Genomic DNA, 27,071 nt, shown 5'->3' on the forward strand with positions numbered 1-27,071 from the left:
GTATAAAACCATGTCCGTTCAAACACTGAAATTAATGGTATTGCATTTTACTATTTGAACAGCAAAATAGCTGATGCTTGAAGATGAGGCCGAGGAAGAGATGAACAAGACTAATGGGCAACTATGATAGTGACAGGTAAAGAAATTTTTAGGAAAATGCAACAGCCAAAACGAATAGTTCATTGAGGCAATTGAAGTAATTTTGGAGATTAGGATGAAAGCAAGGGGTATTTATATGGGGTGTATCGTAATTAGTGTCATAAATGCATACAGTTGAAAGTACATGGTACTAGAAGAAAAAATCTAAGTAAAGGTAGGTCTGGAAATGAACTGTTTGTGTGATAATCATGAGCTCTGTTTAAATGTAATCAAAGTTAAGAGAATCTAACAACACTGTACAGCATTAAGAAAGGTTATTAGAAAAACTGTCGGAAGTGCAGGTGGTTTGAATAAACATAAAAGTTACACGACTACTCCTAATCAGAGGAGTTGTCCAATGCGTCATCCTTGTACCCAGATTCAAGCATGTACCCACCACTGCCATTAATTTTGATTCCTTTCAAACACAGCTGGATTACTTTGAAATTCTTGACAAGCATTGAGAAGTCTTTGCTCCAATTCTTCAACTGTGTTAACTGTAGTGTCATACATTAAATTTTTAAGTTGGTTCCAAACTCGGGAATCTATGGGGTTCAGATCCGATGAGCTTGGAGTCCACTGTACAGGTCCTCCTTGCGCAAACCATCTTCAGCCATATGGGCACATGAGATGTCTTCTCACCATAGCAGTAAAACATGCACGTGCTCCATCATGCATATAGTAAATCCTCTGGCATGGCTTTAAGGGAACATCTGCAAGCAAGCCAGCAAGATGATACCACAGAAATTCCATCCATTAGATTTGTTTGGCAACATGTGCAACCACCACTAAGTATCCCTAACCACACATTCAGTGAGAAACATTGCAGATATGGAGACTCATGCGCAGCATGTGGGTTAGAGCCTAGATGACTCCAAGCATTAGAATGTGATAATTAAACACACCATAATGAGTGAAACAGTTTTTAACTGTTAACAATGTGTTATTGTGAAATGTGTGGTTGCCTACAACTTGTTGTTGCAGGCAGTGATGGAAGGATAGTCTAGGGTCAAAGTTTGTGTCACTAAGACTGTGAAATTGTTGGAGGAGGTACGGGTATATTACAATGGATTATTCCTCAAACATGACTGACTCATTCCAGGAATGTGTGTGGCAAGTATCCTTGACAAGATTCATGGAGTGTGTTTGAATGTTTCCTTCACAATGTCTTCAAGCGCAGGTGTAACTTGTGTAGGCCTACATGCTTCCGCAGCATGTCCAAAGCTCCCAGTTTCTTGGAGGCATTCATGTAGCCTTGTAAACATTTGACCCTCAGGGTGCCTTTGGGCAGCATATGATCCTTGATACAAACAAGTAGATTCCTGTGCATTGGTGTTATCCCTATGGTACACAAAAGGCATATCAGCATACTCCTCATTACTGTAATGTTCTACGTAACCACCAACACTCGTACAACACAGCTGATGCTCTGCAAACTACTGACCTGAGTGGGACTATACTATACTGTTGTATCCATTTCATTTACAACTCCATGTCTCAAAAATGTAAAGAAAGACTGCGTATCGCAATCATATTGGTAGTGGTGGGTAACCCTGAAGATGCAATCATCTTGCAAATAATTTGTTTATCTGTACCCTCCATGAACCATGGACCTTGCCATTGGTGGGGAGGCCTGCGTGCCTCAGCGATACAGATAGCCGTACTGTAGGTGCAACCACAACGGAGGGGTATCTGTTGAGAGGCCAGACAAACGTGTGGTTCCTGAAGAGGGGCAGCAGCCTTTTCAGTAGTTGCAGGGGCAACAGTCTGGATGATTGACTGATCTGGCCTTTGCAACATTAACCAAAACGGCCTTGCTGTCCTGGTACTGCGAATGGTTGAAAGCAAGGGGAAACTACAGCCGTAATTTTTCCCGAGGGCATGCAGCTTTACTGTATGGTTAATGATCATGGCGTCCTCTTGGGTAAAATATTCCAGTGGTAAAATAGTCCCCCATTCGGATCTCCGGGTGGGGACTACTCTGGACGACGTCATTATCAGGAGAAAGAAAACTGGCGTTCTACGGATCGGAGTGTGGAATGTCAGATCCCTTAATCAGGCATGTAGGTTAGAAAATTTAAAAAGGGAATTGGATAGGTTAAAGTTAGATATAGTGGGAATTAGGGATCGGTGGCAGGAGGAACAAGACTTTTGGTCAGGCGAATACAGGTTTATAAATACAAAGTCAAATAGGGGTAATGCAGGAGTAGGTTTAATAATGAATAAAAAAATAGGAATGTGGGTAACAAACAGCATAGTGAACGCATTATTGTGGTCAAGATAGACACGAAGCCCACGCTACTACAGTAGTACAAGTTTATATGCCAACTAGCTCTGCAGATGACGAAGAAGTTGAAGAAATGTATGATGAAATAAAAGAAATTATTCAGATAGTGAAGGGAGATGAAAATTTAATAGTCGTGGGTGACTGGAATTCGGTAGTAGGAAAAGGGAGAGAAGGAAACGTAGTAGGTGAATATGGATTGGCGGTAAGAAATGAAAGAGGAAGTCGCCTGGTAGAATTTTGTGCAGAGCATAACTTAATCATAGCTAACACTTAGTTCAAGAATCATGACAGAAGGTTGTATACATGGAAGAACCCTGGAGATACTAAAAGGTATCAGATAGACTACATAATAGTAAGACAGAGATTTAGGAACCAGGTTTTAAATTGTAAGACATTTCCTGGGGCAGATGTGTACTCTGACCACAATCTATTGGTTATGAACTGTAGATTAATACTGAAGAAACTGCAAAAAGGTGGGAATTTAAGGAGATGGGACCTGGATAAACTGAAAGAACCAGAGGTTGTACACAGTATCAGGGAGAGCGTAAGGGAACAAATGGCAGGAATGGGGGAAAGAAATACAGTAGAAGAAGAATGGGTAGCTTTGAGGGATGAAGTAGTGAAGGCAGCAGAGGATCAAGTAGGTAAAAAGATGAGGGTTAGTAGAAATCCTTGGGTAACAAAAGAAATATTGAATTTAATTGATGAAAGGAGAACATATAAAAATGCAGTAAATGAAGCAGGCAAAAAGGAATACAAATGTCTCAAAAAAGAGATCGACGGGAAGTGCAAAATGGCTAAGCAGGTATGGCTAGAGGATAAATGTAAGGATGTAGAGGCATATATCACTAGGGGTAAGATAGATACTGCCTACAGGAAAATTAAAGAGACCTTTGGAGAAAAGAGAACCACTTGTATGAATATCAAGAGCTCAGATGGAAACCCAGTTCTAAGCAAAGAAGGGAAAGCAGAAAGGTGGAAGGAGTATATAGAGGGTCTATACAAGGGCGATGTACTTGAGGACAATATTATGGAAATGGAAGAGGATGTAGATGAAGATGAAATGGGAGATATGATACTGCGTGAAGAGTTCGACAGAGCACTGAAAGACCTGAGTCAAAACAAGGCCCCGGGAGTAGACAACATTCCATTACAACTGCTGACAGCCTTGGGAGAGCCAGTCCTGACAAAACTCTACCATCTGGGGAGAAAGATGTATGAGACAGGCGAAATAGCCTCAGACTTCAAGAAGAATATAATAATCCCAATCTCAAAGAAAGCAGGTGCTGACAGATGTGAAAATTACTGAAATGTCAGTTTAATAAGTCATGGCGGCAAAATACTAACGCGAATTCTTTACAGACGAATGGAAAAATTAGTAGAAGCTGACCTTGGGGAAGATCAGTTTGGATTCCATAGAAATATTGGAACACGTGGGGCAATACTGACCCTATGGCTTATCTTAGAAGCTAGAGTAAGGAAAGGCAAGCCTACGTTTCTAGCGTTTGTAGACTTAGAGAAAGCTTTTGACAACGTTGACTGGAATACTCTCTTTCAAATTCTGAAGGTGGCAGGGGTAAAATATAGGGAGCGAAAGGCTATTTAAGATTTGTATAGAAATCAAATGGCAGTTATAAGAGTTGAGGGACATGAAAGGGAAGCAGTGGTTGGGGGGGAGTGAGACAGGGTTGTAGCCTTTCCCCGATGTTCAATCTGTATATTGAGCAAGCAGTGAAGGAAACAAAAGAAAGTTCAGAGTAGGTATTAAAATCCATGGAGAAGAAATAAAAACTTTTTGAGGTTCGCCGATGACATTGTAATTCTGTCAGGGACAGCAAAGGACTTGGAAGAGCAGTTAAACGGAATGGATGGTGTGTTGAAGGGAGGATATAAGATGAACATCAACAAAAGCAAAACGAGGATAATGGAATGTAGTCGAATTAAATCGGGTGATGCTGAGGGAATTAGATTAGGAAATGAGACACTTACAGTAGTAAAGGTGGTTTGATATTTGGGAAGCAAAATAACTGATGATGGTCGAAGTAGAGAGGATATAAAATGTAGACTGGCAATGGGAAGGAAAACGTTTCTGAAGAAGAGAAACTTGTTAACATCGAGTATTGAATTAAGTGTCAGGAAGTCATTTCTGAAAGTATTTGTATGGAGTGTAGCCATGTATGGAAGTGAAACATGGACGATAAATAGTTTGGACAGGGAGAGAATAGAAGGTTTCGAAATGTGGTGCTACAGAAGAACGCTGAAGATTAGATGAGTAGATCAGATAACTAATGAGGAGGTATTGAATAGAATAGGGGAGAAGAGTAGCTTGTGGCACAACTTGACAAGAAGAAGGGACCGGTTGGTAGGCCATGTTCTGAGGCATCAAGGGATCACCAATTTAGTATTGCAGGGCAGTGTGGAGGGTAGAAATCGTAGAGGGAGACCAAGAGATGAATACACCAAGCAGATTCAGAAGGATGTAGGTTGCAGTAGGTACTGGGAGATGAAGAAGCTTACACAGGATAGAGTAGCATGGAGAGCTGCATCAATCCAGTCTCAGGACTGAAGACGACGACAACAACAACAACAACAACAACAACAACTGTACGTACTGAGACTTTTTTCATCTAGAATCATGTACTTTCAATTCTGTGCACTTCTGCCATTAATTAGGATAAATCCTGTATATATTGTCTTAAAATGATGGTAGATGGGAAACTTTAAGGAAAAAAGCACCTTACTGTTAGAGTGCACAATGAGGGGGTTGTGACATTACATTTATAAAAGGGCATTGCTGTGTACCCTAAAAACTTATTTTTTACCGTCTTGGATAAACAAAAGCAGTTTATTGAGTCAGCACTTCATTATTGATCTGTTGACTGTGGTGGAGTGCCACAGTAGTTGAAGCACACCATGTCCTCAGTTGGTTACTACAGCAAGTTAGTGGGAAGTGCCTCTGGTATTGTTGACCTGCTGTAGCTTTTTTGATATATATGCTTGTTTCTCATTTATCTATGATGGAACATGAGGTTCATTTCACTTCAGCACTAGTCAGACTCTTGCCATGCTTTATAATGTACTCTAAAGCCAATTGTGCCATGTCGATATACAGTAAATGATTATGTAGCCACCTCTGTATCAGTACTTACGACAGAATTTAATTTTGCTGACAGACGATGTTTCAATAAATGTTCTGCCATTTCTGTCAGTTCTACATCTTTACAGTTTCCTGAGAGACTGTAGTATTGTTATGGACGTCAATAAGTGGCATAAATAATGTAAAAACCGTAACCTAACTCCAAGTGCCAGTCCAAAGGCTGGAACATGAAACAATGAAAATTGTAAAAATCAGCTGTATTCAGCATAGAAAGAGGCATCACATTGCAACATTGCTACCATCCTCAAGTTTTGCGTATAGCAGTGAATATGTTAAGGATGCAAAATCGTCAGATCATAAAGTTACTTTGGGAGTACCACAAGAAAGGATTAAAAAGCCATTACTGTTCACATCAGAAGTTGTGTGAAGGTTTTAAGGTAAGATGCTGTTCCATATAGCTGCTGCATTATGAATCTGTAGCGACATGCTTTTAGCAAACATACTCTCATATTGTGAACAATAAAGCCTATAACTCATTTGTTGAAGAAATGAAGAAATGACTACCAGAACACCTTTCTCATGGAGTATATGATCATTAAGGGAAGGACTGGTACAGAAGATAGAAGATCGAAAGAAGAATGTTGTATCATTCATAGGCAAATTCAGTATGCCAAAGAGCAACATGTTGCTTATGCCGTATACTACAAGTGCGGTTTGAAAAGTTCTCGGAACAGAATAGAAAAAAAGTACTTACATCACTGAAACTTTTTTAGTTTTCAGTGTAGTCTCCTTGTTGATTAATGCACTTAGTCCAATGATGTTAGAGTGCCTTGATCTCATCTCGAAAATTAGCTTCCTCCAGGTCTGCAAAATAGTTGTCAGCTCCAGCTATCAATTCTTTGTTTGAAGCGAATCTTTGTCCGCATACAAAATTTTCATTTTCAGAAGAGATGGAAGTCTGGTGGAGCCATATTAAGCTAATATGGCAGGCGTGGCAACAATTCATACCTTAGTCTGTGTAATTTTGCCATGGTGACAGCATGCATTTGATTCATCATCAAGAGTAACAGCACCCATCTTTCAGATAATTTTTTCATTCCCGGTTCTTCAGTTAAAATGTGATATACCTTTGCACATGACATCTGGCAAGCATGAGCAGTTTCACACACTTTCAATCAGCGGTCTTCCATGACTGTATTGTGCACTTCTCCTATGATTTCCGGAGTAGTGACACATCTTGGCCAACCACTGTGGGGAAATTTAAATTCATTTGTCCACTTGGCAGTAGTCGGATATGAAGGAGCAGAGTCCCCCAGTGTGTTGTGGAAATCACCGTGAATGTTCTTTGCTTTCATACATTTCTTTATGAAGTACTTAATCACTGCTCAACCTTTTTTTTTTCCCCATCTTCACAAATCACTACACGGGAACATCACTGCCACAGTTCTCTTCCAAGAGCACTGATGTGGCACGTGTTAACAGGCAACAGTCCAATGAATATCATGTGAACAACTTGTGCTAGTGCTGACCTCTCATGGTGATTCCAAGAACTTTTCAAATCACCCTCATATAATACTATTATGTATGCTGTGTAGGAAAGAAGTGAATGATTTTTTGCAAAGAATCTTGAGAATGGAGATTAAATCATATTGATATACATTAGAACACCTCATCAGAAAATTAGATTCATTAAATTTTCTTACATAAGAGATCAGAATCAGTGGATAGTGGATGATATGCATAAGAAAATACTGAGAGCTATGTAATATGTGCAGAAAGATATAAACATTTGTAACTAAGATTTTGTTTTCGCTTTCTTTCCAGATTCGTGAAGCTCAATTAGTAAACTCAGAGTCCAAGAAGAAACCAGAACTAAATTTGGGACTAGAGGAAACCGAGAACATTGTAAGCATTCATATTTCTTACATATTGCATATGGATAGAAAAACACCTCTGGCTAATTGCTGAATGTAAAGGATGTGTTACAGTAAAGTAAGCATTGTGTGTGTGTTTTCTGGAAGCAAGTGCTGTTTGTAATGTTCCAGTGTTCTTATGTAGTTCTTTCTGATGTAGTTTGTTCATTTGTGAAGAGATTCTAAACAGTCCTTATAATCATATATACAGTCGTATTTAAAACACTTCTGCTTGGTACCATTTATTTTGTATACATTTGATATTTTATCTTTTAGTAAAATTTGGTTTTTTTATCTCTCAGTGGCAATGGGAAAGTCATGGCAGAGCTAAACAAGAAGAGAAACTTCAGGGTATGTTCAGTGAGCTTTCTAATGTCTTGACTTATATGGAACACAGAATAATACATCATAAACTAGAATGATGTGACAGGAACAAGATGGTGAAACTGATAATATTCTCATTGGAATGTAATTAAACTGGTATTGGGGGATATAAAATGCAAATCCCCAGAGACTGTCACTGAACCCACTCTTGTTTATAAATGTTCTTCCAAAGCCCAAAAGATTCTTTAAACACTTAAAAGATTTAGTAATTATTCAAGCATATAGATCATTGATTTGTTAAGCAATCAGCTTAGCACAAACATGAGAAAGGCCTCTTGTAACAGTGGCTGAAATGTCAAACAATTTTATAGATTGAAAGTGCACTCAGAGGCCCAGAAGAATTTTATCTTACACAGCATTCTGTAGTGTCTGTAAAAATTCTTTTGATTCTAGTATAGTGCTTCCGTCAAAAACTGCTACTTCTGCAGACAGGGATTTGTGTAATGCATTTGATCAAAATGGATTTTACCAGGAGCAAAAGGCAATTGAATGTTTAAGAGTTCATGAAAAATATACACTTCACCATTCATCTGTGACTGCTGTGGCAACTACAAGACAAGTTACCAATGTGTCATCCCTTACCTCGACACACAAATTAGAAGATATGAGAAATTCACATGCAGGACAATATTAAAGATGACAACATCCCTCCAATTTCTAAGTCAGCAAGGAATAACAATTCGTGATCACACCGATGAAGCATCAAAAATTAATCAGTTGTTACATAGAGCAGAAAATGCTACTGACTTGAAATCTTGGCTGCTGCATATGAGTGGGTTTCTCATGATGTACTGAATGAAATTGTCTCGTTATTATCCAGCAATGTACAGCAAAACATTGTGAAATATGTTAAGGAGGCATTATAATTTTCTCTTACTTTAGATGAGACTTCCAATGTATCAGTGATGGAACAACTATCCATATGTTTCAGATATGTCAATAAAAATCTTCAGGTTGAAGGAGTTTTTGTGGGCTTCAAGAAGTAGCTGCAACAAGTTCTAGGACATTGTCTGAAATCATCCAGGATGTCATAAGACATTTATCCCTTGACATAAAGTGCTGTCGTGGGTAATGTTATAATGGTGTGAGCAATGCCAGTTGACATTTAACATGATTACAAAGTAGGATTACTCGGTTGGAACCGTGAGCTATATTTGTTCATTGTTCAGCACATAATTTGAATTTGGTAGTACAACGTGCGATGTAAGGTATTAGTTATGTGTAAAATTTTCTGGTGATTCTTCATGAATTAATACCATTTGTAAGACATTTGCCAAAGGTGCTAGCAGTGTTTCAATCGCTACAAGAAAAAAAATGGAGATGTTGTAAAAGAACGTTCAGACTGAACTTTGCAGCCATTCTGTCTTATGAAGTGGTGTGTCGGTACAATCAATAAAGTCATTGAAATGTAGTTATGACATTCTGTTACAATTATTGGATGATGTGTCAGAAGTAAAAAGCGAAGTTGGTGGGAATGCTAGTGGATATTTTTCAAAACTGCATTAACTCAGATTTCTTTTTCCCAGGCAATGTTAATTTCAGTTTTCGGCAGGATTGAGCAACTTCCTTCTTTTCAGAAAAAGCCATTGTCATACCAAGAAATCAAAACATTGTTTTTGTCTGGAAGTTTAGCTTCACGGGGGATATATTTTTTGAGGTGTGGAATGAAACCATTAGGAAAACAGAGAAACTTAACATTGATTAACCATTTTGCATAGAAAAAGGAAGATGCTAAAACATTACGAGGAAGGCAGTGATCCTCATGCATATCAAACACCGGGGCAAATGTGCAGACAAATATTTTTTGAAATAATTGATGTGACTGCAGCTGTGCTAAATTGTAGATTTGACTGAACAGTTCTGGAACTTATTCCACAACTTGAGGCTTTTGCTATTGGTCAAACTGGTGCTGATCGTACCCTGCAGTTGTTTGTGGCAGATACAGATAAAGACAAGCTAACATTGTATAGGGACAAGTATCGAGTTCTGTGCAGAATGAAGAAAGAGGAAGCTGCCAACTTGTTAGACATCTACAAATATTTAAGTGGAGAAAACTGTGGTCCTAAGTGTGAAATACTCGCAGAATTTGTGAAGCTTGTTTGGATGATTTTACTTATAACTATTACTTCTTGTACCTCAGAGCATTGGTGTTCAGCACTTAGATGACTGAAAACGTTTTTGCGGTCAGCAGTGATACAGAAAAGATTGAATGATTGGCCAGTTCCGCATGTTCATAAAGAAATGATTAAAAATATTGACATTACCAAATTGCAAACAAGTTAAATGATCTAAGAAGAAAAGTGTTTTATACTGAAAGTTAATATGTCATGATTGTTATTTGATACGTAAGGCAGGTTATTTTATAGCTCCATTGACAAATAAACCTTTGCGTAGTTCTTTCTCCAGTAAATTAAAACTGTGTGGTTTATAAAGACTTTTTTCATTTTAATTTGTATGAATGGATTATTTTCTGTTTGTTACGTGTTGATAGAATCGCCTCTTGCAATCACTGTGAATGTGATGTGTTTAAAGCATACAGTAGTTGATACAGAACTAACTGGCATTTTGTTCGTGAATTAAAAGTTAAAAGTAGACAAATAATTTAATGCAGAAAAATCAGTTAATGTTATGATTACATATTTTGAGAATATTTGTTACAGTAACTTATCCTTATAATCCAAACCCACAAGCACAAGAGTCCTTGTGATCCAGGGCCTGTCACAGAGGCCTTTTTGTGGGCAGACACACGGTCAGTGGTCACTTTGGTTCCAGGGTTCCCCAGTACTCATTTCAGACTGAGTAAATGTCAGAAACATACCGTCTGTGCAGGGGTGTAACATTACGGCCTTTAATGCAGGTCAGCCTGATACTTCAGGGGGCCACAGAAAGTGAAAGATTGTTGTTATTTTATTAAGAATTATAATTAAAATATATAAAAATATAAATACAGAAATATGTATGTGATAAACAGTAAACTCAAACACATAGAAATGGTCATGGTTTCAGAGAATCAGTCAGTGCTAAATTGAACTTAGCAGAGAGTATTTAAGCAATGCTAGTCCTTTCCCTCTCTTGTACCACTCTGATTGCAGCATGTTCTTCAGACATCACAGAAGTGCAGCAAGATCAGTTATTACAAGCTAATAATAACAACGAATATGTATACCACGGTATCACAGTCAGGTAAAAAATTATCCATTCTTGATGTATCAGTGACTGTATAACACACATTTTTGTGAATGTTTAACTTTTGTCGTATCTTTATTTGGCAACACTGTCAGTTATCAAATAAAAACGAATGGTGTAATAACAGAGAGTCTACTTAGTTTGGCACAGCAAGCATCGAAGTTTGCAGTGTCACAAGTGAGTGCGATTCAAAAGTGAAAAATGATAACAGCAGTTATCAAAGCGAAATGGTAATAGTAGCAGAATTGCTGTAAATGTAATTAGGCCTGTTCATATTGCAGACTACTCAAATGATAGGCTTATTGTTAGCTAGATGTAAATGATGAAACGAAAAGGTTCTTTGTCTGACAAAATCCTTCAGCTTGAGGGAACTGGTTAAAGATTGGAGGTGGCTAACCAAATGTGTAGTGTGACAGACAACTATATGCATGTCTGAAGACATGTGTTGCACATAATTCGTGTTGTAAGAAAATTGCAGTTGACATTTGCATGTATTCATAACTAAAGAAAAGTGAGAACATGTGAAAATATGTGCTTGAGATTATTGTTAATATGACAATAACACTGGAATCCAATAGTATAGCTTTTTGGGGACAAAGGGTGAAAATAAGAAAATCAAATAGTGCAAGCATTTTAGCACCCATCAAACTTCTCGCAAAGTACAATCCGGTGTTACATGATCTAATAAATAAACCAAAACAGGCCTACACGCAAAAATACCTTAGCCCTTTAATTCAGAATGCCCTGCCCCTTGCAGCTGAAAAAGAAATTATTAACGACATTAATGCTGCCTCATTATTTTCTATTATTGCTCATGCAATATAGGACATTACAAAAAGAGATCAGCGAAGTCAGATATTTAGATTTGTTACAGTGGAAAGCCTTGTGACATGTTGATAAATGAAAGCTTTTTAAGTTTTCATCAAATAAAAGTTGAAAGTGCATTAGGAACAGGAAAGGAAATATTATGTGCAACAGATGAAAAGGGGCTTTTTAACTAAATGCTGTGGTCAGGGCTATGCCGGTTGTGCCAATATGTCAGGCATACACAAAGCTATTAGGACAAGAATTCAACAAAGACATAAGACTGCAAAATATGTGGATTGTGCAGTGCACACTTTTAAGTCAAGCACTTACCGATGCTACATGTGGAATTGAAGAAGTTAGTCCATTTTACAACACATTAGAAACATTGTTGTCTTTTCGTGAGTTGTAAATTTAAGAGATGGTAACTTTTTAAAAGCCCTTTGTTATGGTTATGTCTATTAGGCTACTTAATGCTCTGTAAAAGTAATATTGGCATCTAAGTAAAGGGAAGAAGGAGATCAGGCTGTTGTTTTGAAAAACCAATTAGAGAAGTGTGAATTCATTTTTCGGATATTGCTGCAGTCAAAGCTTTGTAATTTAGCATTTCAGATTATGCAGTCATAAAATGTAGAGCTTGATAAAGTGTGTTGTCTTGCTCAGATGCAGCTGGTAATGTATGTTGCTATGGACACAATTTTTCGGAAGCCATGTCATTGGATACATCCTTGGCAATGAAAGGGGACATTTTAATGGTCGTTTGTGTGGTGTCACTGCCAGACACCACACTTGCTAGGTGGTAGCCTTTTAAATCGGCCACGGTCTGTTAGTATACGTCGGACCCGCGTGTCGCCACTATCAGTGATTGCAGACTGAGCGCCGCCACACGGCAGGTCTAGAGAGACTTCCTAGCACTCGCCCAGTTGTACAGCCGACTTTGCTAGCAATGGTTCACTGCTTACTTACGTTCTCAGTTGTCGAGAAGATAGTTTAGCATAGCCTTCAGCTACGTCATTTGCTACGACCTAGCAAGGCGCCATTATCAGTTACTATTGATATTGTGAACTATGTACCGTCAAGAGCGACGTTCATCATTAATGGATTAAAGTTAAGTATTCCACCAGCTACGTCTGTTTTTCAAAATTCTAATTTCCTTGTCCTGTTCCAGACCTCACGCCAGCCTGCGTGAGCTAAAACGCGTGCCTTTCAGCCTCCTCTAGTAACACGGTTTTGGTTCTCCTGCCAACCACAAAAGTTTGGACATCATTGTAGCCATATAAAAAAGCAAATGTGACATATGCATAATGTTAACTGTTTCTTCAAAATTATTTTCCCAAAATTTATAAATTCTGCTTCCAATGAAGGGATTCAGTTCAATAGTAATTTTTCAAAGTGAATATGAAGACGATTTATCCATTAAATTCACAGATGGAAGAAACTGTGAAAAAGGAAACAGCCCCATTGACCTCAGTATTTGATAAACAAAACTATTAGTAATATGTACAAAAACAAAGATGAGGTGACTTACCGAACGAAAGCGCTGGCAGGTCGATAGACACACAAACATACACAGTGTCTGTATGTGTGGATGGATATGTGTGTGTGTGTGTGTGTGTGTGTGTGTGTGTGTGTGTGTGTGTGTGTGTGTGTGTGTGTGTGTGTGTGTGCGCGCGCGCGAGTGTATACCTGTCCTTTTTTCCCCCTAAGGTAAGTCATTCCGCTCCCGGGATTGGAATGACTCCTTACCCTCTCCCTTAAAACCCACATCCTTTCGTCTTTCCCTCTCCTTCCCTCTTTCCTGATGAGGCAACCGTTGGTTGCGAAAGCTAGAATTTTGTGTGTATGTTTGTGTTTGTTTGTGTGTCTATCGACCTGCCAGCGCTTTTTTTCGGTAAGTCACCTCATCTTTGTTTTTATATATATTTTTTCCCACGTGGAATGTTTCCCTCTATTATATTGAAAACTATTAGTAACATAGAATTGAATTGTAGCTTTAGCATTCCAGATTAATGCACAAAATTTTACTTGTTTTTAACTATTCCTGTTGCTGTTTCTTTAGCTGAATGCTTATTTTTAAAACTCCCACATAGCTCCCACATCCATAATATCTGAACAATCAAGTACTGATAGAATCTTGACTACAATCCATATGCTGGTGTCACAGCAACATAGTTTCTCAGTGTGGGACTTGAGAGAAATCATGGATAATATCTGAGATCAAACTATGTTGTACCAGGAGGAAAAAGCTTCACTTAATGCAGAGGATTAGGTCTAGACAAATATTAACTGGTACACTACATGCAGTACTGAATGTATTTCACATCACAAAAAAGACTAAACTATACACTATGTAAAAAAATTTAGTGAATTTTAAGCATTATTTGGAATGAAATAAATCTACTCAATTAGAGGTGATATTCAGTGCATTAATGACCAGCAGTGAGGCAAACGAAGTTAAATTGAAATCCATTGCTGCAGAATTCAGTGCATTCTTCTTACCAATTGCTAAAAAGAAGGGATAGAAAAGAAACATTAAAAACAGTAATTAGATTTGCTTGACAGGCATTGGATACTTCTGCAGCAGACATTTTTTGCCTTATTACCCACAAAAGAGGTCACACAAATTAGTCCACCAAAAAAGAGTAACTCTTGTGGTCATTATAGTATTCAGCCAAAGAACTAAAATTTTGAGCTGACTTGGTAGAAAAGCCTGCTGGCCCTGTGTATCACATTTGTAATCTGTCAGTGAGTCAAGATATTAAAATAAAATACTGCCAAATTCAGAAGTAACAACCAGTTGATGAAAGTGAAGATAAGCAAGTCACTTCTAATTATAGGCTCATCTAACCTCTTCCTAACAGCCTCAGAATATTTTGTAAAGTAGATCATAACAAAATATTGAAAAACACTTGTGGCAGTTTTGTAACAAGAGCTGAGTTTGGCTGCCATAAAGGCTTTTCTAGAAAGAATGTAGTATATGACCTTAAAACTCAGTTGTGATTGAAATTAACCAAAAAATAATCCTCTAGCAATTTTCTGTGCTTGTGCAAACCCTTTGGTTGTTGTTTTTGTTGTTGTTGTTGTTTTTTGTTGTTGTTTTTTGTTGCTGTTGCTTTCATTGTTGTCTTTATCCTGAAGGGTTGATGCAGCTCTTCATGTCTTTGGGAAATATAACAACTATAACTTACCCATGCTTTCATTCATTCAGTGTTATCTTTAATAATATTACAAAGCTAGCTAAACCAACCATCAAGACTGTAGATTGAGCAGTCACTGAAAAGGCCACTGCACATCTTCAGGAACTATATGTTAATGTGGCTCTCAATTTCAGAAAGACACCATTTTCAGGTTTCACATGTAGGGGAACTACACTAACTAAAAGTGTAACACATGGCGAAGAAGTAACGAGTGTGGAAACTTTGATATTTTTGGTGTTCATAATGATGAGAAATTAAATTGAAAAAGGGAGACATTTTGGTCGCATAAACAACATAGTTCAGCCACATGTGTACTTCAAATCATTTTAAAACTTGGGGAGAAACAAATCAGTAAGTCGATATGATTGTGATATTTTCATTCAGTAATGCCAAATGGAATAATATTGTGGGATAACTAGTCCTTAGATGATATATGGTGTTCACCCAGGATCATAGTGTAGACATCTGTTGCTATTACGCATTTTGACCACTGCTCTGCAGTATATTTATTCCCTTGTGATGTCTGTTGTAAATAATACACTGAAATTTGAAAGGAACAATGATGCACATAATTACATTTCCAGAAGATAGGACATTCACTGCTCCACATGAAGATTGTCTTTAACACAGGAATAAATATAGTGAGACAAAATCTTAAAATATCAGCAATGTAGGAAAAGCTAGATTGCTGCTTACCATAAAGATGACATGTTAAGTTGCAGACAGGCACGATTAAAAGAACTTACACAAAGGTTTTGGCCACAGCCTTCACCAGAAAAAATAGAAACACACACAATGTTCATTCATACAAGCAAGCACACCTCGTGTACACATCACTGCTAACTCTGGCAACTCAGGCCAAAATGCAGCTATCTTGTGGGATGGAAGCAGCCATCTAAAGAGGGCAGGGAATTGGAAGAGATAGCACTGTGTGGCTTGTGGGGGTGGGGTAGGGGGAAGAGTGTTTGGCATTGACTAGAATGCCAACAGGTGCAGCATCAGCAAGTTATGTGCAGGAAAGTGGAGAAAACAGAACCAAAAAAAAGAGTGGTGTGGGGAAAGGTGCTTGGGTGCATTGGCAAATGGTGGCTGGGAGATGAGAATGTGGAGGTGGTGAAGGGGAGAGGTGAAAACTGTTGGGTGTGGGGCCGGTATGTTACTGTAGATTGAGGCTGGGATACTTACGGGAGCAGAGAATGTGTTGTAAGGATAACTCCCATCTGTGCATTTCAGGAAAGCTGGTGTTGGAGGGTAGAATCCAGATGGCTTGGGTAGTGAAGCAGCCAGTGTTATGTTCAGCTGCATGTTCTGCCACAGTGTCCTACTTTGCTTTTGGTCACAGTTTGGCAGTAGTCATTCGTCGTGGAGGACAGCTGGATGGTAATCATACCAATATGAAAAGCTGTGCAGTGATTGCAGCAGAGCTGGTGAATGACATAGCTGCTTTCACAGGCGATACCTGGGTCTATCACAGGGATATGGTCTTAGTTGCATGTTGTTCGAAGTGGGAGTGGCACAAGGGTGGGCTAGGGTGTAATGGAGGTTGGGGGGTGATGGAACACCACTTTAGGAGGGGTGGGAAGGATTTCAGGGTAGGTGTCCCTCCCTTATTTCAGGGCATGGTAGGTAATCAAAGCCCTGGTGAAGATGAGCTTCAGTTGTTCCAGTCCAGTGTGGTACTATGTGATGAAGTGGGCACTCATTCATGGCTGATTCTTGGGGGTGATGGGTAAATTGGGAGTGTGATGGGAAATGGCATGGGAGACCTGTTTGTGGAGTAGGTCTGGGCAATAGTGCATGTCTGTAAAAGTCTTGGGGAGACCCTCAGCATACTGGACAAGGAAATTCTTGTCACTGCAGATATGTCATCCCCATGTGGCGAGGCAGTATGTGAGGGATTTTTTTGTGTGAAAGGGATAACAGCTGTCAAAATGAAGGTACTGTAGGTGGGTTTAATGTGGACAGAGGAATGGGTGGAGCCATCAGGGAGAAGATACTCAAGGTGTAGGAAGGTGACATGCTGGGTTGGGGAGGACCAGATGGGAGAGAAACTGTTAATGTTGTAAGGGAATGAAAATAGGGTATCGTGGACCAGACTTGGGTTTGCTGTGTTGGAAGGCTTGGAGAGTCTTCTGTAGATGGCCCATAAACAGGTGGGAATAGGTTCCCATGGAGGTGCCATTGGCTGTGCTGCGAATTTGTTTGTTTACCTACCCTTCAAAGGAGAAGTAGTTATGAGCTAGGATGATGTTAATAAGGTGTATGAGGAATGAGAGAGTGGTGTCTGAAGGATTTTGGGAAAGATACTGTAAGTGGTAAGACCATGGGCGTGAGGTATGTTGATGTATAGGGAAGTGGCATTAACAATGATGAAAAGGGATCCAGGAGGTAAAGGGGTGGGCATGGTGGAGAGGCAGTGGAGGAAGTTATGGTTCTCTAACTAGTGCTATTTTATGGGTTATTGGTTGGAGGTGTTGGTTAATGAAGACCGAAAGTTTTTTCAGTGGCTGCGCAATAACCAGCCACAATGGGGCATCCAGGATTTTTGGGTTTATGGATTTTGGGGAGCACATAGAAGGTGGGTGTGTGGGGTGTTATAGGGGTGAGGAGGGAAATGGATTCAGCGGAGAAATTTTGGAAAGTGCCTCAGGCCTTAAGGAGGGGCATGGAGGCTGTGTTAGACTTCTGGGATGGGATCGCTCAAGCAGAGTTTATGGGTGGAATAGTCAGAAAATTGGCAGTTCTTCCACCAGGTAGCTGCTGCAATTCAGAACAGCAGTTGTGGAACCTTTGCCTGCAGGTAATTTGAAGGTAAATATTTCCTGAAAGGTGACCAGCAGGTGGTTAGGTGGGAGGGGGAGGATCACAGTTGGGTGGTGATGTGAACTGGGAGAGGCAGGGCTCAGTATATGATTTATTTGGTTTTGGTTGGAGGGATTGGTGGCAAAGAAGTGTTTCCATTACAGGGATCGAGAAAAGTAGAACAGGTCTTTTACAAGGTTGGTTAAACTTGGATTTATGGCTAAAGGTGAGGTCTTAGGATAGGACTGAAACTGCTGTGGAGCTGAAGGTTTTGGTGGAAAGGTTAAAAACACTGCTACAGGAATGTTTCAGAGCTAGATTTGGAGAAGTGTTGGTAGGGAGTTTCGGGGATATGGAAAGTTGAAAAGGTCAGTTAGCCAGAGTTTAGGTGCTATGGCAGGTGGACAAGGAGGAACATTCGGAGTACAGTAGGGGTTGGTAGTGGTACCCTGAGACAGCGGTAGGATGCCAGCAGGTAGGATAACTTATAAAGTTGGTGTCTGGAATGCTCCTCCAGGTGCTGGAGAGCAAGGGATTCAGTTTGAGAGATGTGATGTAAGAAGCACGAATTGCACAGTAGCAGTAGTTTGCAGAGGTAGCAGAGGTGGTTCTAGGATGCCTGTGCCATGGAGATGTTTTTGCAGTAAAGGGTTTGTGAGGGCCGGGTACTGGAGGAGTCTGAAAAGGTGATGTTTATTGTGGGAGGCGGGGTGGGATCCAGAGAGAGAAATTTTTAGGGTTAGTTTGTTTTGGGGGATTCCATGTTTTAAACAGCATTTCACAAATAGCATGGGGAATCCAGTTTTAGCCAAGGAAAGGGATACTTTTTGGAACTGATGCAGGAAGATGAATCATGGTTCCCTTTGTCAAAAATGGTGTACAGGAAATGGGAATGTCATCAAAATTATCAAAGTGAGTGTTGCTAATTGAGAGGAGTTGGATAACAGGAAAGAAGTGGAAAAATACATAAGACACCTAAAACATGCACAGATAAGTAAAAACGCCCACAAACCATGGAAATACACAAAAATGCACGAAACTACATAAAAGTACACACAAACATACGGAAATGTGGGAGAAAAGTAACTGATGAGGTAAGAGAGTGTGTGTTGTGAAAAGAGAAGAGAGGGTGAGTTAGGTTGAAGATCACAAGTTCCTTTGGCATGGGAAGGTGTGTAAAATAAAACACTAAAGTATGTCAGGATTTAGGATGAAATGGGAGTAGTAGGAATAAATATAAAACTATCAGAGGCAAGAATCTGGAGTATCAGATGGTGCATCAACAATCTGCACAATCACAAAGCCTGTGTTGTGTGTGGATGATTGTTGCTAAAGTGTGGCTCGGAAGTAAGCATTTTGGGAGGTGGTGAATAAACACAGGAAAGAGGGGAAAGAACAATCACTGAGAAGAGGAATGCTATAGAGAATAGTATCAAAGGAAAATATCAGAGGGTTGTAGGATGGAAAAAAGCTGTTCAGGAAAATCAGACAATGGAGAATCCGGGTAGGAATATCAACAATGTAAGAAAAGGTAGATTGCTATTTACCATAGAGATGACATGTTAAGTTGCAGACAGGCACAATTAAGACACTTGTTCAAAGCTTTTTACCACAACCTTTGTCAGAAGAAGAGAAACACACACCATTCATTCACACAAGCAAGCTCACCTCACGCACATATGACTGCCAGTTCTGGCAGCTTGGGCCGGAATGCAGCTATCACTTGGGATGGAAGCAGCAATGTGGAGGTACAGGGAAGGGGAAGGGATAGCATTGTACAGTTGGGGGTGGGGTGGGGGGAGAGGAGCACTGTGGTGGGGTGTGCAGGGACTAGAATACCAACATGTGTATTGTCAGGAGGTTGTGGGGCAAGGTGGGAAAAAGTGAAAAAAGGAGAGAAGTGGGGAGGGATGGTTAGGTGTGTTGGCAGATGGCAGCAAACAAAGGGTGTGGGAGACGAGAAGTGAAGGTGATAGGACAGGGGGTGGAAACTTTTGTGTGGAGGGTGTGTAGCAGTATGTTGTAGGTTGAAGGTTGAGGCTAAGGTAATAACAGGAGCAGAAAATGTGTTGTAAGGATAACTTCCATCTGCAAAGTTCAGAAAAGATGGTGGTGGAGGGGAGGATCCAGATGGCTTGGATATTGAAGTAGGTTTATCCTACCCCATCAAGGGTGAGGCCACGTATGAAAGCAGCCTGGTAAATACCAGTTCCACTGAAATCATTCCATAGCTTTTTTGTATTAGTATGACTACATACAAGCGGTTCACCAGGCTGATCAGCCACCACCAACCTGTGGTCAAGATCAAGGTAGACCACCTTGTGGCACATTATGCAGGTGAAGATATCATGCCTGATTTCAATGGCTGCTTCACTACCTGAGCCATCTGAACCCTATCCTCCAACATCAGCTTTTCTGAACGTTGCAGATGGGAGTTATCTTTACAATACCTCCTTCACTTGTGTAACATACTGTTCCCACACTCTGCACCCAATATTTTCCACACCCTCTGTCCTATTGCCTCCTCCTCATTCTCATCTCGCACCCTCTTTATTTGCCGCCAGACACTGCACCTGTTGGCATTCTAGTTCCTGTACACACTGCTAGACAGCACTCCTCTCTCCCCATACACATACACTGCTATCCCTTCCCCATCCCTGCTCCCTACATACTGCTGCTTCCTTCCTGTGTCATAGTTGCATTCTGGCCCAACGTGCTGGAATTATTCATATGTGTGAAGTGTGCTTGCTTATGTGAATGAATGGTGTGTGTGTGTGTGTGTGTGTGTGTGTGTGTGTGTGTGTGTGTGTGTGTGTGTGTGTGTGTGTATTTTTTAATTCTGTTGAAGGCTGTTTCCAAAAGCTTTTTGTGTCTTTTAATTGTACCTATCCGCAACTTAATTTGTCCTCTTTATGGTAAGTAGCAATCTATAATTTCCTACAGTGCTCATATTCCTGCTTGAACTTTCCATTGTCTGAGAATGTTGGAACATTATATCCTCCAAGGTTTAGTGCTTGACCATTCCTAACATTTATCTGCATAAATGATTTACCCGGGACACTGTAGGACTTCTCAAAAACTGTGGTGGTTGCTAAGTACTCAAATAAACTGATAAAAGGCACATCACATACCACCCAGCCAGAAGGATAATGGAACAACCTTGTCACTAGTTGACAACAAACAACTGCACTTGTGATGATATAAATACTAATGTGTCTCAGTCACAAACAAAAATAACTGAAAAATTACAGAACTAAATATCAGTGAGCATACACTAGATGAAGATACCTGCATATGTGGTGTTCCCAGGCATCCACATGGACAACATACTGAAATAGCACCAGTGTGTGTATGTTGAAAAAAATACTTAATTTTGCCTGATTTGCATTTACAAATCTCTTTGTGTTGTCTCACATGATCACTAGTATAAAAAAATACTTAGTATACTTTAGTATGATGTGAAAATATTGTATTAAGTTAATAGTTGGTCATCTTGAGGGAGCAAAAGATTCTTGTTCTTACTGATGAATGTACTCCATAATGGGATGTGTGATTTATAATCAGAATGAACTGTGCAGTTGCAAACACAACTCTTCAGGTAAATATAATATAGATATAGAATATTCATCCCTATCCAGGGTTCAGAATGGAGTTTTGTATTTGGATGCAAAAGTGTAACATTTTCCCAGTGGATATCAGACAGGACATTAAATAACCACAACTATTATAAAACCTTTTTAACCCTCCTTTGTTTTATACCGATTTTAAAATGAGCTGTAGTTAATTCTACTTGACTGTTAATGTTCATATTAAACAGATTTTGACTTTGCCAGTATGACACAAAAATGTGCTACATAAATGCTTAATTTCAAGTTCTAAAAAAAGCAACCTGTAGTATTGTACGAGGAGGAGCAATGTATTTTATTCCAAAGAAACTGCTCTTCTAGTTTGTATATAAAGTAATCCAATAGCAGCTATAATTATCGGTGTCAGTGAATTAGCATTAGTCTTAATTTGTCGTTAGTATGTTTTGCAGAAGATTCTTGCAGTTACTTCTTTGGGCTAGTAATGTATATCTTGACATGTTTCTTGTCCTTGAAGACTTTCCTTCCTGTTACCTAATGTATGTGTTATTGATGCATAACTGACGGTAATGAAAACACAAATCAGTTACTTTCAGTGAAATGTATAATTTTGAGTCATATTTTAATTAGGTACTTGATTTTATGTCATTGTCTTGTGACAGTAATAGGAAATTATTTTCTGTTGATATTCCATTTAAGAATTTTTTCATGTACTGAAACAGTGTATATTATATATAAAAACAAAGATGAGGTGACTTACCGAACAAAAGCGCTGGCAGGTCGATAGACACACAAACAGACACAAACATACACACAAAATTCAAGCTTTCGCAACAAACTGTTGCCTCATCAGGAAAGAGGGAAGGAGAGGGGAAGACGAAAGGAAGTGGGTTTTAAGGGAGAGGGTAAGGAGTCATTCCAATCCCGGGAGCGGAAAGACTTACCTTAGGGGGAAAAAAGGACAGGTATACACTCGCACACACGCACATATCCATCCACACATACAGACACAAGCAGACATATTTAAATATGTCTGCTTGTGTCTGTATGTGTGGATGGATATGTGCGTGTGTGCGAGTGTATACCTGTCCTTTTTTCCCCCTAAGGTAAGTCTTTCCGCTCCCGGGATTGGAATGACTCCTTACCCTCTCCCTTAAAACCCACTTCCTTTCGTCTTCCCCTCTCCTTCCCTCTTTCCTGATGAGGCAACAGTTTGTTGCGAAAGCTTGAATTTTGTGTGTATGTTTGTGTTTGTTTGTGTGTCTATCGACCTGCCAGCGCTTTTGTTCGGTAAGTCACCTCATCTTTGTTTTTATATATAATTTTTCCCACGTGGAATGTTTCCTTCCATTATATTGAAACAGTGTATATACTGCATGTGAAGTGATATTAATGAAGCTAATCACCATCATTTCTTCAAGTATGATTTTATTTCTCCACGTTTTTCTTTGTTACAGTTATGTGTTCCTGAATTTCATCCTCAGATAATTAAGGAGGAGGTGAGTCACAAATACATGTTAATGACTATTAATGCATTCTTTTCCTCAGGAATATAACTACCTCTGGTTGAGTTTTTACCGAAGTGCACAAGTAGTGCTTTGAAATTAAGAGGAAAGGAGGAGTATTCTTAGACAGAAGCAAGTTCAGCTACATGTGAAATGTTTTTTATGCAATGTAGTGAAGACTTGATGGAATTCAAATTTCTATTATTTATACATTCTCAGTAAATGAGACATTGGAACTCGGGGCAGATTACAGACAAATGTGCAGTCCCAAAAAGCTGCAAAATGCAGTAGGCCCTAGTTTGATAATGGCTTACACAGCTATTTTTTACTTATGATTATGTATGAGATGTGCTGGAGAACAATGAAACCCTGGTATTTAAAGAGTTGAACCCATGTTCAGCAATACACATTAGTCTCTGCTGAGTGTAACCTAATAGTGTGTATTTTTGGGGCAAGTCTCAGTGTTTTTAAGTATAAGTGCATATGGTGGAATTTAGTGTATTTGTAGTGGAAGGCAATAATCTTAAATCAACAGCACTCAGAATGGCATTGTTAATGAGATAAAATTTGTAGCTGAAGCCTTCTGTCGGCCACCAAACTTAGCTGCAGAAGAAGCTGATAGCTTTAGACAGAACCTTTTTCCATAGCTCTGCAGTACATATGCATGCAAGTAATGCTGTAACCGTTAGAAGATAGTTTAATCATCCCATAATTGGTTGGGGAATATCACAGTTTTAAATGTTTTATACTTGAAGATGGAGTTCCTTGGGATATTGACAGTCTAAGGAAGATGTATATGAGAAACAGAACCTACTTCACAAGAGGTACAAGACAGTGTAATCCATTTAGCCAGATGGTTACTGTAAAAGTTTGTACCAGAAGGGTAACAGAATTAACTTTCATTATCTATTATAGGAAATTCCTGCCAGAGGGCTTGTCCTGAAGCCCCAATAAATTCAATACTAAGGCTGTGAGTATCTCAAACAATAGTGTCCAGAAATTAGGGAGTGGGAGAAACTGAAATAGAAGAAACAAAATATTTTGAGTTATCTCTTGAAATGTTTCCTTATGGAGGAAATTACAGACTGTTGACTTATTAAAGTAGCCATATCACTGCTGTTTGTGACACAATAAACATTACGAGAGGTTTTGAAATTCATCTCAAATTTCTGAAGACTCAGGACTGATTAAGTCCCTGTCAAGTTCTTTATAGAATTTGTGAGTGAGTTATCTCTGATGTTGACCATAATTTACTGCAAATATCTTGAGGGAAGGTATATTCCCTGTGATTGGGCAAGAATACCGATCACATCTCCACATAAAGACAGGAGTAGAACTGATCCACAGCACAACTATCGTATGTCACTGAATATTTGATTGTAGAATAATGGAACATTCTCTGATTTCAGGCATATTGACGTATCTTTGGAAATCTGCATGAATTCCAAAAATATTGATCATGTGATGTTCAGCTCATGCTCGTCACACGATATCTCCAATGACTTTACAAAGTATGAGAGGCTGATTCAGTAGGTCTTGGCTTTTAAAAGACTTTAATTCAGTACGAACCCGACATCTAAAGAAAATACATTCATATGGATCATGAAGCAGTGTTTGCAATTCATCTAAAAGATCCTGACTGACAGCACACTGTAGGTTATCATGTATGAACAGTTATTTAGAGATGCTGGAGTAGTATATAGTGTGCTTCAGGAGATAATGTTTGGACCACTGCTATTCATCTTGTACACTAATGGTTTGGGAAGTTGCGTTGTTTGAAATCCCAGGCTTTTTGAGATACTGCAGTTATTCAAGAGAGATGACTGCCTGGTACAAATTCCATAAATATTCAGTCAGTTAAATCTTGGCAAAATATATACCAGGCACAGAGGCTGGAAAGTAGTGTTAACACAGAGACTGAAAAGTTGTGCAGTTTATAAGAAGTGAAGTGAAGGTATCCTTTGACTACAAGATTTTAGTCACAGCTAGCCAGTCATGTCATACAATTACTTTAGGAGTAACCATGTTTGGAGATAAGACATGGAACCACCACATAGGCTTAGTTGTAGATCGTGATTCATGGTAAGGTATTGGGAAACTACAGTATGCATACAAATCAACTTAGCTGAATATACCAAGTGTGGTGGCACAATAGTTAGCACACTGGTCTCACATTCAGAATGAATGGTTCAAATCCCCAAACAGCCATACAGATCTGAGTTTTCCATGATTTCCCTAAATCACATATGGCAAATGCCGGGACAGGTCCTTTGAAAGGGCAAGGCTGAATTCCTTCTCTAATCTGGGCTTGTGCTCCAACTTAAATTATCTTGTTTTTGACTTATATTAAACCCTTACCTTCCACCCTTCTTTAAATAGTGCTTGAGTGTTTGAGACTTCTTTCTGTTCACACTAAATAGAGCTACTGATCTTGTACACTAAAGGACAGGGCAGATGCTCAAAGATTTGTAAAACTGGAGAAAAGGGATAAAAAATTTTCGAAAAATCTTAACAGGTGTACATAATAAGATAAATGTGTACATCTTTTGAGAACCTACAAAGAATACTTCAAGAACCATCTTTCAAGGTAGAAATTATGAAGATTCCTCTGTTCCTGCTGTATCTGTCCTCTAAAGACTGTGCAAAATCAGGCAAACGTCAGCTTCACAGAGGTGTGCAAGCAGATATTATTTCTGTAAGCCATCTGTGCTGGAACAGGAAGGAATGTGATATATGGTATAATAAAAAGCACTCTGCCACAAATGTGACAGTGATTTGCAGAATATAGATACGGCTACCTGCTAGCCATATTTCTTCTTCCTCCTCCTCCTCCTCCTCCTCCTCCGATATTAGGACCTATTACATCATCTTGCTCAGTGCCTCTATAGTTGGTTGGTTGTTTGTTTGCTCCCTCCATCTATTTCTTGGTCTGCCTGTTGATTTTTTTCCAATTGGTCAATATTGTGCACATTCTATTTTTATTCAATCTTCAGTCCTTCATTTATTTCTATATGCGTTGATCTGTTCATTTGTGTTTCTATGTCATAGTTCTTGTGTGACTTATACTCCTAATCATGTCAGATACTCTAAAGTCAGCACCTCTTATTGAAAACTTAATTCCTGGAGCTTTTATTTTTATTCCTTTCCAGCTTTTATTGCCCATGCTTCACTGAAATGAAGTGTACATTACTAAAAATCATTGCAATTTCTTTTGTATGCAAACTAGTTTTCCAATACCTTACCATGAATCATGATATACAGCTAAGTGTGTGTTAACTATATTCAGTTAATGAAACGAGAAAATAGAAAATAGAAGCAGACAAAAGTGAATACAGTTACTTAAAAATGAGATTGATAGAAAAGTAAAACTGGCAAAGGAGTGACTGGAGGAGGTACATGTGAGGATGAGGATGTGAAAATGTACATGACTATGATTAGCACTTACAGGAGAATTGAAGAAACCCTCAGAGCAAAGAAAAGCAACTGAACAAATATCAAGAGTTCAGGTGATAAGCCAGTATTAATCAAGGAAGGGAGTGTTGAAACACTGAAAGAATATATAGATGAGCTAACTAGTGGAAAGAAATTTGTAGAAAATGTTATTGAAAGGGAAGAGGCAGTTGAAAATGGGGTGGATAATATGATGCTGCAGAAAGAATTTGACAGAGCACTGAAAGCCCTCAGGCAAAATGGGTTACCTGGAGTAGATAACATGCTATCAAAACTATTGACACCCAGTATAACCTACCATGCTGGAACTGCTCTGTATTTCTTTCAGTGTACAGGTTTTTCAAAAAAACTCTGATACTATTACAGGAGATATTATGGGTTAAAACTAGAAACATAACCTACAAACATGTTCCCCTGCAGATCCGGGGGTATGAATAGGCTGGACATATTCCTTCCTGTCGTAAGTGGTGACTAAAATGAGTCTCACATGTTTCAGCCTTTATGTGATGATCCCTTGTAGGGTTTGACCTCCCTTTTTCAGAATTTTCCTGAAGAGCAAGCCAATTAGGGAAGGGCGCCTTACGTGGTGCTTCGCGTCCATCGTGCGCTAAGACCTCTTGCATCCTTCGTCGACATGGATCTGCACTTCTGCTCATTCTCCAGCTGTTGTGCCAGGTCACCCTCCTAGATGCGTTTTCCTTTCACTGTGCAGTATCACTTTCTG

General features: G+C 39.2%; 1 protein-coding gene across 5 annotated transcripts in view; it reads left to right on the forward strand.

The window, feature by feature from the left end:
- The window catches only part of LOC126427298 (zinc finger protein 708-like), a 223,677-nt gene that overhangs the window by 35,361 nt on the left and 161,245 nt on the right, over window positions 1–27,071 (forward strand). For all 5 annotated transcript variants that reach the window (XR_007576627.1, XR_007576628.1, XM_050089598.1 and 2 more), the window contains exons 3-4: window positions 7,347–7,427; window positions 22,850–22,891. Coding sequence is in view for 3 of the 5 variants with exons in the window: in XM_050089598.1 (XP_049945555.1) it covers window positions 7,347–7,427; window positions 22,850–22,891 (123 nt within the window). In the remaining 2 variants the exon portion in view is untranslated. The remainder of the gene's footprint in view (window positions 1–7,346; window positions 7,428–22,849; window positions 22,892–27,071) is intronic.

The sequence above is a fragment of the Schistocerca serialis genome, chromosome 11 (assembly GCF_023864345.2).
Source record: "Schistocerca serialis cubense isolate TAMUIC-IGC-003099 chromosome 11, iqSchSeri2.2, whole genome shotgun sequence".
Lineage (NCBI taxonomy): Eukaryota > Metazoa > Arthropoda > Insecta > Orthoptera > Acrididae > Schistocerca > Schistocerca serialis.